Source organism: Rhizophagus irregularis, chromosome 6 (genome assembly GCF_026210795.1).
Source record: "Rhizophagus irregularis chromosome 6, complete sequence".
NCBI lineage: Eukaryota > Fungi > Glomeromycota > Glomeromycetes > Glomerales > Glomeraceae > Rhizophagus > Rhizophagus irregularis.
Genome location: NC_089434.1, coordinates 953,280 through 964,929, shown reverse-complemented (window position 1 = coordinate 964,929; position 11,650 = coordinate 953,280). Strand labels below are relative to the sequence as shown.

Sequence of the window (11,650 nt, the reverse complement as noted above, 5' to 3'; positions counted from 1 at the left end):
GGTCGTTCAGTTGAGATGAAGAATTATCGTGGTAATTTTTTCTTCAAGATATGTGCACTCCACCTTATTATAAAATTTATAATATTTATTGTTTGGTTTGAGAATGGCTTTCGCATATCTTGTGAAAATACTTCTGGTATTACATCCCAGGTGCCTGTAGTCTTTTTGGTAAACTCTTGAAACTCCTTTGTCTTCAGCATATCGTAAGTATGTTGCAAATACCTCTTCTCAAAATCAAAATCGTCAAACTCTTGATAGAACTCTATTATAAATTGTTTTCCCAACATTATATCTGTATTTTTTGACATGTTTATATATAGTTTGTATATAATATTTGTATTTTTGTTGGATATTTCTTCCGCTAAAAATTGGTATGAAAGATCGTCAGAAAGAGTTCCTGTCAACCATTATTTTGATCAAATAAAAATCTTAATATTATTAACAATAATGATGCTTCAATAAGTGTAACCATAAAGGCGTAAGAACTAAGACTTTATTTTAATCAAAATCGTTTGAAAGAAATTTGAAAAATGTTCTTATTCTTGGATAATATCATTCAGGTTTTATTTATTAACAATTATTTTTCCCCGATCTAAATTTTTTTTTCTTATTAACAATAATAATTTTATATTTCAAAGTAAATTATATATAAAAGTTTACTTATTAATATACATAAAAGTTTATTTGTTAAGTATACACAAAAGTCTAAATTATTCGTCTAATAAGCTTAAATAGACTTTTCTTATAACCTTATTTCTTATCTACTTCTATATGCAATACCTGAATAGATTAGTACGATAAAATAAAAAACTTTCGTGCTAGTTTTACTTCATAATTTCATAATTTTAAATATTTTTGAGCATTTTAAACTTTAAATATTTAAATATTTATTAAAATGATGAGAACATGAAAATCTCAACAAAATACTGCGCCAAATGAAACAGAAGCTGTATTTATTTACAGAATTACACCATATTACGATATTTTATTTATGTTTTTCATTATTGCAATTAGGAGAACGTAAAAGATGGTCATGGCCATGGCAGAATGAATCAACCAATTGAATTAGTAGAATCTTCTGTAAATATTATCAGAAAAAAACTAAAGCAGGTAGTAATCTTAAATATTTTTTATCAATTAATCTTTAAAATTCGTAATATTTTTCTGATTATACTAATTGATGGTTTCTTCTGGTTTCTTTATAGAGAGTTTTTTGATTCTTTTAATAGTATTGATGTCTAAATAAAAAAAGATGAAAGAAAGTGAAAGAAAAATGAACGCTTATGGGGGATGCAAAGTAACTGACGAAGAAAGGAAGAAACTTGACCGTAAATGAATAGAGAAGAGTGTGCATAGAAATTTAAATGAGAATAGAGGATGATTGAGTAATGCAAATAAGTCTTCTGTCTTCCCATCCGGGTTATATTTCCCAAATGGGCAAGTTTTTTTAATTCTTAGCGGGTTGGGTGTGTAATGGTCAAATGAAAAGTTTTTAAAATAAATGAAATTTTTTGTAAAATTTCACATTGTTTCTAGTTAGGTAAACGAAATTGATAGTAAAATCGGAAGTGTATTTAGACCACTACTAAAGAGTAAGAGCTGGAAGAAAATAGGTGATATAGTTGTTACAGGGGAGCAAGCCCATTTACTGAGAATACAATAAATAGAGACGTGTCTAAAAATTCAGTTATAGTTGTGTCACCAGGGGCGCTATGTCAACGGAAATTTAGTACGTTGATCGCTTAAAAATCCGCGGCTATCCAATTATAACGAATTGACTGTATTTTATGTTAAATTTACAATATATTTATTTACAATATATTTTACAATAATTTGCTATAATTTATTAAATATACGTGTTAATAAATTGTACGATGTAATGATGCTTTTTTAAATATATATTTGGATACTAAGTATTTGTAAATATGATCATATTAATAACTAACATCATTCTGTTATTAATAAATTTCTAATAATCATCTTCATTGTTTATTTCACTACTACTGCAATTTCATACCTAAGAGGCCTAATTTTTACCTTTTTACTTGATATATTAATTTTAAATAATTAAAATTTATGATTATTCCGAGTTTTGGATTATAGGTCACTTAACTAAAATTTATAAAATAACACAAAAGAAATATTTATAAATAAATAAATTACAGCTACTTGGTCGCAGCTTATGAAAAGAAAGTAAGCAGTGACTAGGTAGCTTCAAAACTGAAAAAATACGGGTTTCAGTAAAGTTCTATATAATTTTTATATATTCTTTTTTTTTTTTAGAAATTTGAATTTTTTTTTATCATTTACAAATTGATTTATTTAAACACTAAGACTAGAGTAGGTAAAATAACATCATCACATATGTCTTAGTTTGTAATTTAAATAATTCTTTTTTCATATATAACTTATTAAGTTACAATATTACATAAATTTGTCAATAACTTATATAATTAAATAAATCTAAATAATGCTTTTTAACATTTATACAATATGGTAACTATAATGTCGATAATAAAACAGTATATATACGAACGTACGCTGTACGCACGTGCGTAGATCCTATTAAGGATCTATACTATATACTAAAATCAAACCAATCCAACATTATTATATCATAAAAAAATTGAAATAGTTGCACGGTAAAGAATCTAAACAGGAATATGAGTAATATTTAAATAAAGAGTTCGTGCGTCTGATAAATAAAGGATAGTTAGTATTTACATTCATAATTTTATTTTTCTTTTATACATAGTAGTAGAAGATAAAAAATTTTAGAAAATTTACGTTTCACGATTTTATTACTAATAACTCCTAGAATAGTTGATTAAATATAGGTTAAATATATTACTGTAGTATTTGCAAATTGGACCAATAATAAGTACAAGTAATTTTATTACATTATTTTATTTATACGTTAATATTCATCATCAGCAACTACAGCAACTACACACCATCAGTGCACCACATCTCCTATATTTAATGCTGATAATACTATCGATAAAAAAAATACTGTATATTACAGTAATTTAATACATAAAAATATAATCGAAAAAGCAACGAATATAATTAGTGGTACAAGTTCTTCAACTGATGGTGATAATTTACTATACTTCATTCTAATAGATCTTTACATCATCGTTATAATCGTAGTAATGAAAATATTAATGATAATTTAATAATTACAACGCCAACGACACAAACGACACAAATATCACCAATATCACCAATATCACCAATGTTACCAACATCACCACCACCAATATCACCAACATCATCATCGTCATCAACAATTAAACCTAAACCTTTTATCGCTTTTCCTGCTAACAGAAAGTGTAGAATGATGGTTTCTAAAATTGCTGGAATTATCGCCATAATTTTAGTTGGTGGAATTATTATTTATGATCTTATTAAATTAGCACTTGGTAGTAATGAGTTTGATTTATCCGATAATAATTAAGAAATCTTTTTTTTTTGGGCGTGAAAAAGTATGTATATGTCATAAAAGAGAAAAAGGTGAGTAGAAAAATAAAAAGATAATATTAAATTATAGTTGTAAAAATAGTTTATTTTTTTCTTTTTTTAATTTAATTGATCTAATTATTTTTTTATTTTAATCGTTTGTTTTTTTTATTACAAAAAAAAAAAAAATTAAAATCAAAAATCAAAATGAAAATAGTTGAACAAAAGAAAAGAAACCTTGAATTAATTATTTTTTTTTTGTTTTATGATTGAAATGAATATATGGGAGAGGGAGGGAGAAAGAATTAAAATCTTAAAAAGAAAATTTTTAAATTTTTAAAAATTTTAAAAGACATTCCAAATTATTATTTGCGTTATTTGCATTATTACTTAGTTTAAAAAGTTTTTTTTTCACTGAATTAAATGTATATAAATGGACAAATGACGCCTTATAAGGACCCAGAAATATATATATAGGTGTCAGGTAATGAAAAAAATTTTTTACTATGAGCTGTACGCATTTTTTCAGGGCCGGAATTATGATAATGTCAGCCGGTTACTATAATAGGAAATAAATTCTGACTGGCATTATCAAAAATTATCTAAAAAAGGAAAATTTTCAGGATTTTTTTAGTTCCAAATACGCAAACTCAAACCTGACCCTTATATATATATTTCTGATATATAGAGAATTTTTTTTCCCTTTTTTTGTCTTTAGAAGTAAAATTCTTCTATCAAATTAATCCGATTAATCCGAATATATTTTTCGTATCCATTCAATTAAAAATTATTATAAATAAAAAAAATAAAAATTGAGAAAATCATAAATCTTTCTTGATTGACGCCAATAATTATTATTATTATTGTTTAATTATGAAATTTTGTATAATAATAATGGCTAATCATTCGGCTAATAATAAAAGATTATACTACACGTATTCAGAATTTTATCATCTTACAAAATAGAAAAAATTTTGATAAAGCCTCTTTCTCACTTGGCACCAACTTATGTTTATGATTCTCTTATTGGAAGTCTTGAATATTAGGATCGCCGTCACACACGACGAAGTAAATTTAATAAGTAATAAATAAATAATAAATAATAAATAATATTATTAAAAACACGTTAAATTTTTAACGCGCGCTTGAATAATTATCCTTGGTAGTTCGACTAACGAGTTTTAAAAACAATATATATGTTGAAATTTTCTATGTAGTAATTCATTATTACTTCGATGGTTAATTCATAATTTGACGCGATTTACAGAATAATATTTTCAAAATTTTAAAAAATAAACCTTTGATACAATCATAATTTTATCACTACATAATTATCTAGGTAAAATTATTTTTGAGTATATCTAATATTTATTTTTATAAAACTAAACTTTTATTTTATAAGTTAAAGTTTAAAAAATTCCTTTAGATCCATTTTCCAATAATAAGTTCTTTCATTTCGGAAATGTGATGTTGATAATATTTGTGACGTACTCATTCCGAATTTATCATTACATTTCCTTTTGTTATTTTTCATAGATTATTAAAAATGATTATAGTATTACAACACATAAAAAAGATTTCTGCAGACTATGTAGAATGAATTTACGTTTCTTACTATTTACAGAATATCTGATATCAAATCATGAATTTTTTCTTTCTATTGTATTACAAGCTGCATTATGTGTACACCTAAATTTGCCAACATACTTCCGTAATACAGCATTCTTTGTGAAACATTTGCTATTTATTTGTATAACTTTCGATAAAACAATTTTCTTTTTTATTTTAACGTTATTTTCAATTAATAAAAAGATAATATAAGATTGCATTATGTTTTTTTTTCAAACTGAAAAGAAATATTTTTCAACTAATAGGAAAGAAATAATTTTCACAGCAATTATGAAATCAAATGAATTAATAGATATGAATATTTACAATAACATACATAACCAATTCGAATTTCGAAAACAAACACTTCTTGTTGATGAAACTCTTACAGAAGATGAAAGAACTGAAGCAATAAGACTTATAATTCTTTCTTATGATAGAGATAAAGTTCAATATAATTCAGGAACAAGAAGAATTTGTGAAAAATGTGATCAAAAATGTTTGGCTACATCATATTGTGAATATTGTCTTCAAAATTATTTAAGAGCAAAATTTTCAAATTGGACATCTGGAAATAAAGATATTGACAATTTAATACAAACATGTCAAAAGGAATCACTTCTTCCAAAGAATATAATTGAATGGATTCCATATAATAATTTACAAAATATTAATTATTTAACGAAAGGTGGATATTCTGAAATTTATACAGCAATTTGGATTGATGGAAGATATGATGAGTGGGATTCTAAAGAACAACAACTAGAAAGATTTGGAAGACATAATGTAATACTCAAAAAATTAGAAAATGTTGAATATGCAAATCAAAGATGGTTTGAAGAGGTTTGTAATTAAAAGCAATTTATTAAAGTTTTTAAAGTTTTTTATTAAAAATTGATTATTATAGGCTAAATCACATTTAACTATAAGCAATAAATGGTCAAATATTATTCAATGTTATGGTTTAACACAAGATCCATCAAATGGTAATTTTTATCTCGTAATGCTTAAAGGGGATATAGATTTAAGAAAATATTTACAACAAAATCATAACAAACTTACCTGGAATGAAAAAGTACAAATTGCTGTATATATAGTTAATGCAATTTATATTATCCAAATGGAAAATGCAGTTCATAGAGATTTGCATTCAGGAAATGTATTATTTTCAAAAATGAATCAGAGATGGTGTATTAGTGATCTTGGATTCTGTGGCCCTGCAGATAAACCATTAAACAGCATATATGGAAATCTTCCTTATATAGCACCTGAGGTTATTTCTGGAAAACAAACTACAAAAGAATCTGATATTTATAGTATTGCAATGCTTATGTGGGAAATTTCATCTGGACAACCACCATTTATTAATTATGAATATGATTATGATCTTGCAATGAATATCATTAATGGTATAAGACCAAGAATAGTATCAGGAACTCCTTTAGAATATGAAAGTTTAATGAAACAATGTTGGGATGCTGATCCATTAAAGAGACCCGATGCTTATACACTTGTGAAAAAATTAAGAGAAATTAATTTATATTATCTAAATACTACAATAGTCATGTCAGAAGTAAATGATAATTTAGAAATAAATAGAACAAGTTGCTTTGAAACAGATTATACAAGTAGCAGATTATTTACAAGTAAAGTTAATCGATTTGAAAACTTTCCTAAACCAAGAAATGCAACAGAAGGTATTAAACACATTTAACATATTTATATAATTATTAATTATTCAATATTTTTGTTTAATTTAATATAATGTATATTAACATTGATCATTATATATTTTTTATTAATAGAAGAACAAGAAGGTATTGGTAAATAATAATTTATTTTATTATTGATAATTTTACTAATATTCAATATCTTCAATTTTGTAGCATTTCACAGCAAATCATATGATAATTTTAATATTCCCGATAACAGTAAGTATTTGTAAAATATTTTGTAACAAGTATTTATTAATTGTTGTAATTAATTAATTTTTTCTTTTAGTTGATGATTTTAATAAATCAATTAACCGGGAAAATGATACTCTTAAAGGTAATTTTTATGGATAATTTTTTCTTGAAATAACTTAAATATTAATATAATAACTTTTAGGTAGTGAAGACTTATCCAAAGCACTTAATGATCTACAAATAAATACAAAAGATGGCAAGTAAAACAACTATTAATAGTAAATTAATTTAATTATTATAATACTTATATTAATTTTATGTTTAGATACTCAAAGCAATTATAAGATGGAAACAATGCAATTGCGAGTAAAGAAATATGATGATATTGATGGTATGTAATGTAACTAAATTATTATTGTATAAAATTATGCTATAGTTTTAATTTCTAATTTTTTTTTGTCTTATAGATGAAAAGGAAATACATAACGATCCAAACCTTCATTCAGAAGAACAAGATGAATTAGAGATTCCCGATGGTAAAGTATTGCTCTTTTCATTTTTATTTTTATTGTTTTTTAATATTTTGAATTTACTTGATTTTAGATTACTAAATTTTCTATATTCTTTATAGAAATTTGAATTTTTTGCATTTTTTTTTTTTTTTTTTTTGAATTATTTAAACACTAAGATTAGAGTAGGTAAATCAGCATCATCATGTATGTCTTAGTTTGTAATTTATATAATTCTTTTTTTGTATTATACCTTATTTCATTTAGTTACAATATTATATATAAATTTATATAATTAAATAAATCCAAACAATGCTTTAACATTTATAAATTATGATAATTATGATATCGATAACAGAGAATAAATGTTGTAGTACGTACGCGCACACACGTTGATTCTATTACCCATTGAGTTTATTATACTATATATCAAAACCAATCCAACATCATTATCTACGAAAAAATTGAAGTAGATGCACGGATCTGAACAGGAATATGAGTTATGTTTAAATAAAGAGTTCATGTGTCTGATAAATAAACATGCATAATTTTATTTCCCTTTCATACATAGTAGTAGAAGATTAAAAATTTTTTATTTTAAATAGAAAATTTATGTTTCGCGATTTTATTAACAACTCTTTGAAAATATATGAAGTATTTTTTACGCTAACAATAAAAAGATTTACGTCATTACGGGTAATAAGATTTTGATAAATATACTCATTTTGATATATTTGCAAATTGAACAAATTTATTGTTAACTACTAGTACAAGTAATTTTATTATACCATTTTATTTATAAGATTTAAATTAAAAAAGAATCAAATTTCTTCCAGAAAAATTATTGAACAAGTACATTAATATTCATCAGCAACAGCAACAACACACTATCAGTACCAATATTTAACGCTAATAATATCGATAAAAAAAATATTACGCAACGTAAATATTAAAATATAATTGAAAAACAACCAGTAGTACAAATTCTTCAACTGATGGTTATAATTTACACATCACCATATCGACATCAACATCCATCGCCATCAATTAAACTTAAACTTTTCTCGCTAATAGAAAGTGTAGAATAATGGTTGCTATGATTGCTGGAATTATCGTTATAATTTTGTTTGGTGGAATTGTTTATGGCCTTATTAAATTGGCATTTGGCAGTAATGAATTTGAACTAGAAAAAATTTTCGATGAAATATGTATATGTGTATGTAATAATTTTATAAAAGAGAAAAAGGGAGAATTCTTACAAATAATGATATAAATAATTAGAAAGTCTTTTGAAAGAAAAAGTTGATTGGTACTTGTGGGAATTACAAATCTGAAATGGAGGTATGGTTGGCCGTTATATTAATGCAATTTTCTGTTCTGTAGCATCCTTTTGTGTAAAAAGTTTGTGAGTTAAATCTACTAGTATATAATCACGTTCAATATTTTCCTCTTCCATTCTACTTTTCTTACTTGGCAAGTACAAATGTACAATTTTGATCATATTTATTTTTACAATCTAAACAAGTAAGACAAATTAGACGTGTTCAAGCGAAATTCCACATTCAATTTTATAAATACTTGTTTGCATAATTTATTTAGTTTATATCGCGTGTCCCACACCCTCGGATTTATGAAAACAGTTGTAATAAAAAAAAAACACAAATTATTAAATTTTAGTCTAAAAAATTATTTTCACTTGAATTAAATACATATAAATGGAATGCGCAAATTACATTATAGTGAAAAAAATTTTTTTTTAATGTCTTTAATATTTTCTCTATTCAATTGATCCGACCAACCTGAATATATTTTTCGTATCCATTCAATCAAAAATTATTAATCCAAAAGAAATTGAGAAAATCATAATTATTTCATTTTCGGCTATCTCGTACAGTGTGAACGGCCGCAGCAAACCGTATCGCAATTTTTTCTTCTTTTTTTTCTTTCTTTTTTTTTTTAAAAAAAAAAGCTGAATTTTTTTTATATTTTTTCTTTACAATCTATATTAATATTTTATATATAATTTTTTTTTTATTTTTATATATATAATTGCAATTTATTATGTCTTTTAGCTTTGGGGATTTGTGCTGCGAATAAATATAAGAATATTTAATAAGTAAATAAATTCATTATAATGTTTCTCTTTTCATATATTATGCACTATATTTCTGTAAATATACGTAATCATCCAGGAAATATAAACATTATCACTATGACAAAAAATCTAATCCTGTTGCAACGCAACAGTATAATTATTATATTAACTTTTTTTCATTATTACTATATGTTCAACATATTTTATATATGACAGCTATATAAATTAATTTCTATAACATATTTTCAATATATTTTCGATATAGATAGCTACATAAAATTAAATTTCTATACCATTTTTTTTAAATACCTTCTCGTGTGCTTTAAAACATCTCACATATATTTTGTTCTCAAATATATTTGGGTATCTTACTGTATATGAAGCTGTTCTAACGTCGGTAATCCTTCTAGAAAATTCTTAATTTTATATACTGTGAATTTATCATCTTTTAAATCATGATCTACTTTGTTAAATTCGTTCAAAAGTAGTATCCCAATCTACTTTAACATCATTAATTTTGGTTCTGTATACGTTCAAAAAAATCTAGCGGAATTAACTCAGCCTTGTATTTACACTGATTTAATTTTTTAATTGCATTCTTTATGTTTTCTCTAATAATTTTTCCTTTCCAGAACATATTATATTCCCACGTATTATTTTCTAATATACTATGCTATTTCATTTTCTTTTATCTTATTATGAGACTGTACTTTTTCAATTGATAATAAAATCCTGTTATTTAATATAAAATCTTTAATCCATTTCTACATTTGTATGTTATTAACATTTCATATTCTTTTTGTTTTTCATGTTTCACTGTTTTTTTCAATTAGTTATATACCGTATATCGCAGGCCATAGTACCCCCCCTATGCATAGTACCCCCCCTTGAAAAATTTCATAGAATTGTATAGTACCCGGGGGATATTTTACAATTATCTCGTGATCCAGTGATCAGATTTAGCCATCTTTTTTTGTTTGATAGCTCTCATTGAGCTCTTCAAAATAAAAAAAAGATCGTTCAAATTGGACCGGTAGATCGTGAGATATTCGCAAAAAACGGAATTTTTAGGCTTTGTTTAGTACCCGGGGGTACAGGGTCAAACCCCCGATTTTTGCAAGATACCCGGGGTACTGTGGCCCGCTATATACGGTATATTAACTACTGAACTATTATCTGTTTTAATAATCTTACTATTTTCTGGAATGCTAATTAGGACTGTTATTACAGCTAGTATTTCAAGTTCTGTGACGTTCATACTATTCGTAATTTTGACGTTAAATTTTTTTTAAAATTTTTCCTTTCTTATCCATTCTAACCCAACCAATTCCTCTATTATTACTTTAATTGATGCGTTCGTATAATAAAATTATTGAACTCATCTATTGAATTAGACTCTAAAATATCTCTAAAACATTCATTTTAAAATTTTCATCTTCTATTAATACAGTAATAGATAAAAGGATGGAAATATTTAATAATAAATATAAGATCGTTTTTCTCCGTTTCGTTAAATTTTTAATCAAATAATTTCCGACTTGTATTTTTTATATAAAAGCCATCTAATTATTTATACTTCTCTTCACAAATTTCATATATCCCAAACACTTCCCTTTTGCTCACGTCTTTCAACATTATTTCCTCTATTTCTTTAAATCAATTAGGTACACCGCCTTTACTACTTCTAGTATCTGCTTCAGTAATTATCTGTTTCCATGATATAAGTTTATTATTTTCATCAAATAATTGCGAGATATACATTATATTTGTGGATTTAGTACTTTTAAGGCTGTTATTATAAAGTTTTGTATGTAAAAATTCGTCTATCGTTATATACCTCCTTTTGTTATATGATTATAATCTAATATCGTTTAAGCAAAATAACACTTCTAGTAACCAAAATTTCTTCTTTTTCTTTTGTTTTTTATTGCCTCTATTTCTTTAAATATACATCCATTGAACCAATGTACTTCTTTATACTTGCTATTTTAATTTTCATAATATTACTTAATTCACTTTCGTTGTTTAAACAATATATTAGATTTTTCGCAATACTCTCTCTTCAGTTT

The 11,650-nt window shown here is 24.7% G+C and overlaps 2 protein-coding genes across 2 annotated transcripts; one reads left to right on the top strand and one right to left on the bottom strand.

The window, feature by feature from the left end:
* Nucleotides 1-23: 23 nt before the first annotated feature.
* Nucleotides 24-287, bottom strand: OCT59_025979 (uncharacterized protein; the record flags this gene model as incomplete). Its single annotated transcript, XM_066142855.1, has 1 exon — nucleotides 24-287. One exon carries the CDS (start codon nucleotides 285-287, stop codon nucleotides 24-26), a length of 264 nt encoding a protein of 87 aa, XP_065992430.1.
* A 2,951-nt stretch (nucleotides 288-3,238) lies between these two features.
* On the top strand, nucleotides 3,239-3,460 carry OCT59_025978 (uncharacterized protein; the record flags this gene model as incomplete). The annotated part of the gene is made up of 1 exon (XM_066142854.1): nucleotides 3,239-3,460. One exon carries the CDS (start codon nucleotides 3,239-3,241, stop codon nucleotides 3,458-3,460), a length of 222 nt encoding a protein of 73 aa, XP_065992429.1.
* Nucleotides 3,461-11,650: the final 8,190 nt, after the last annotated feature.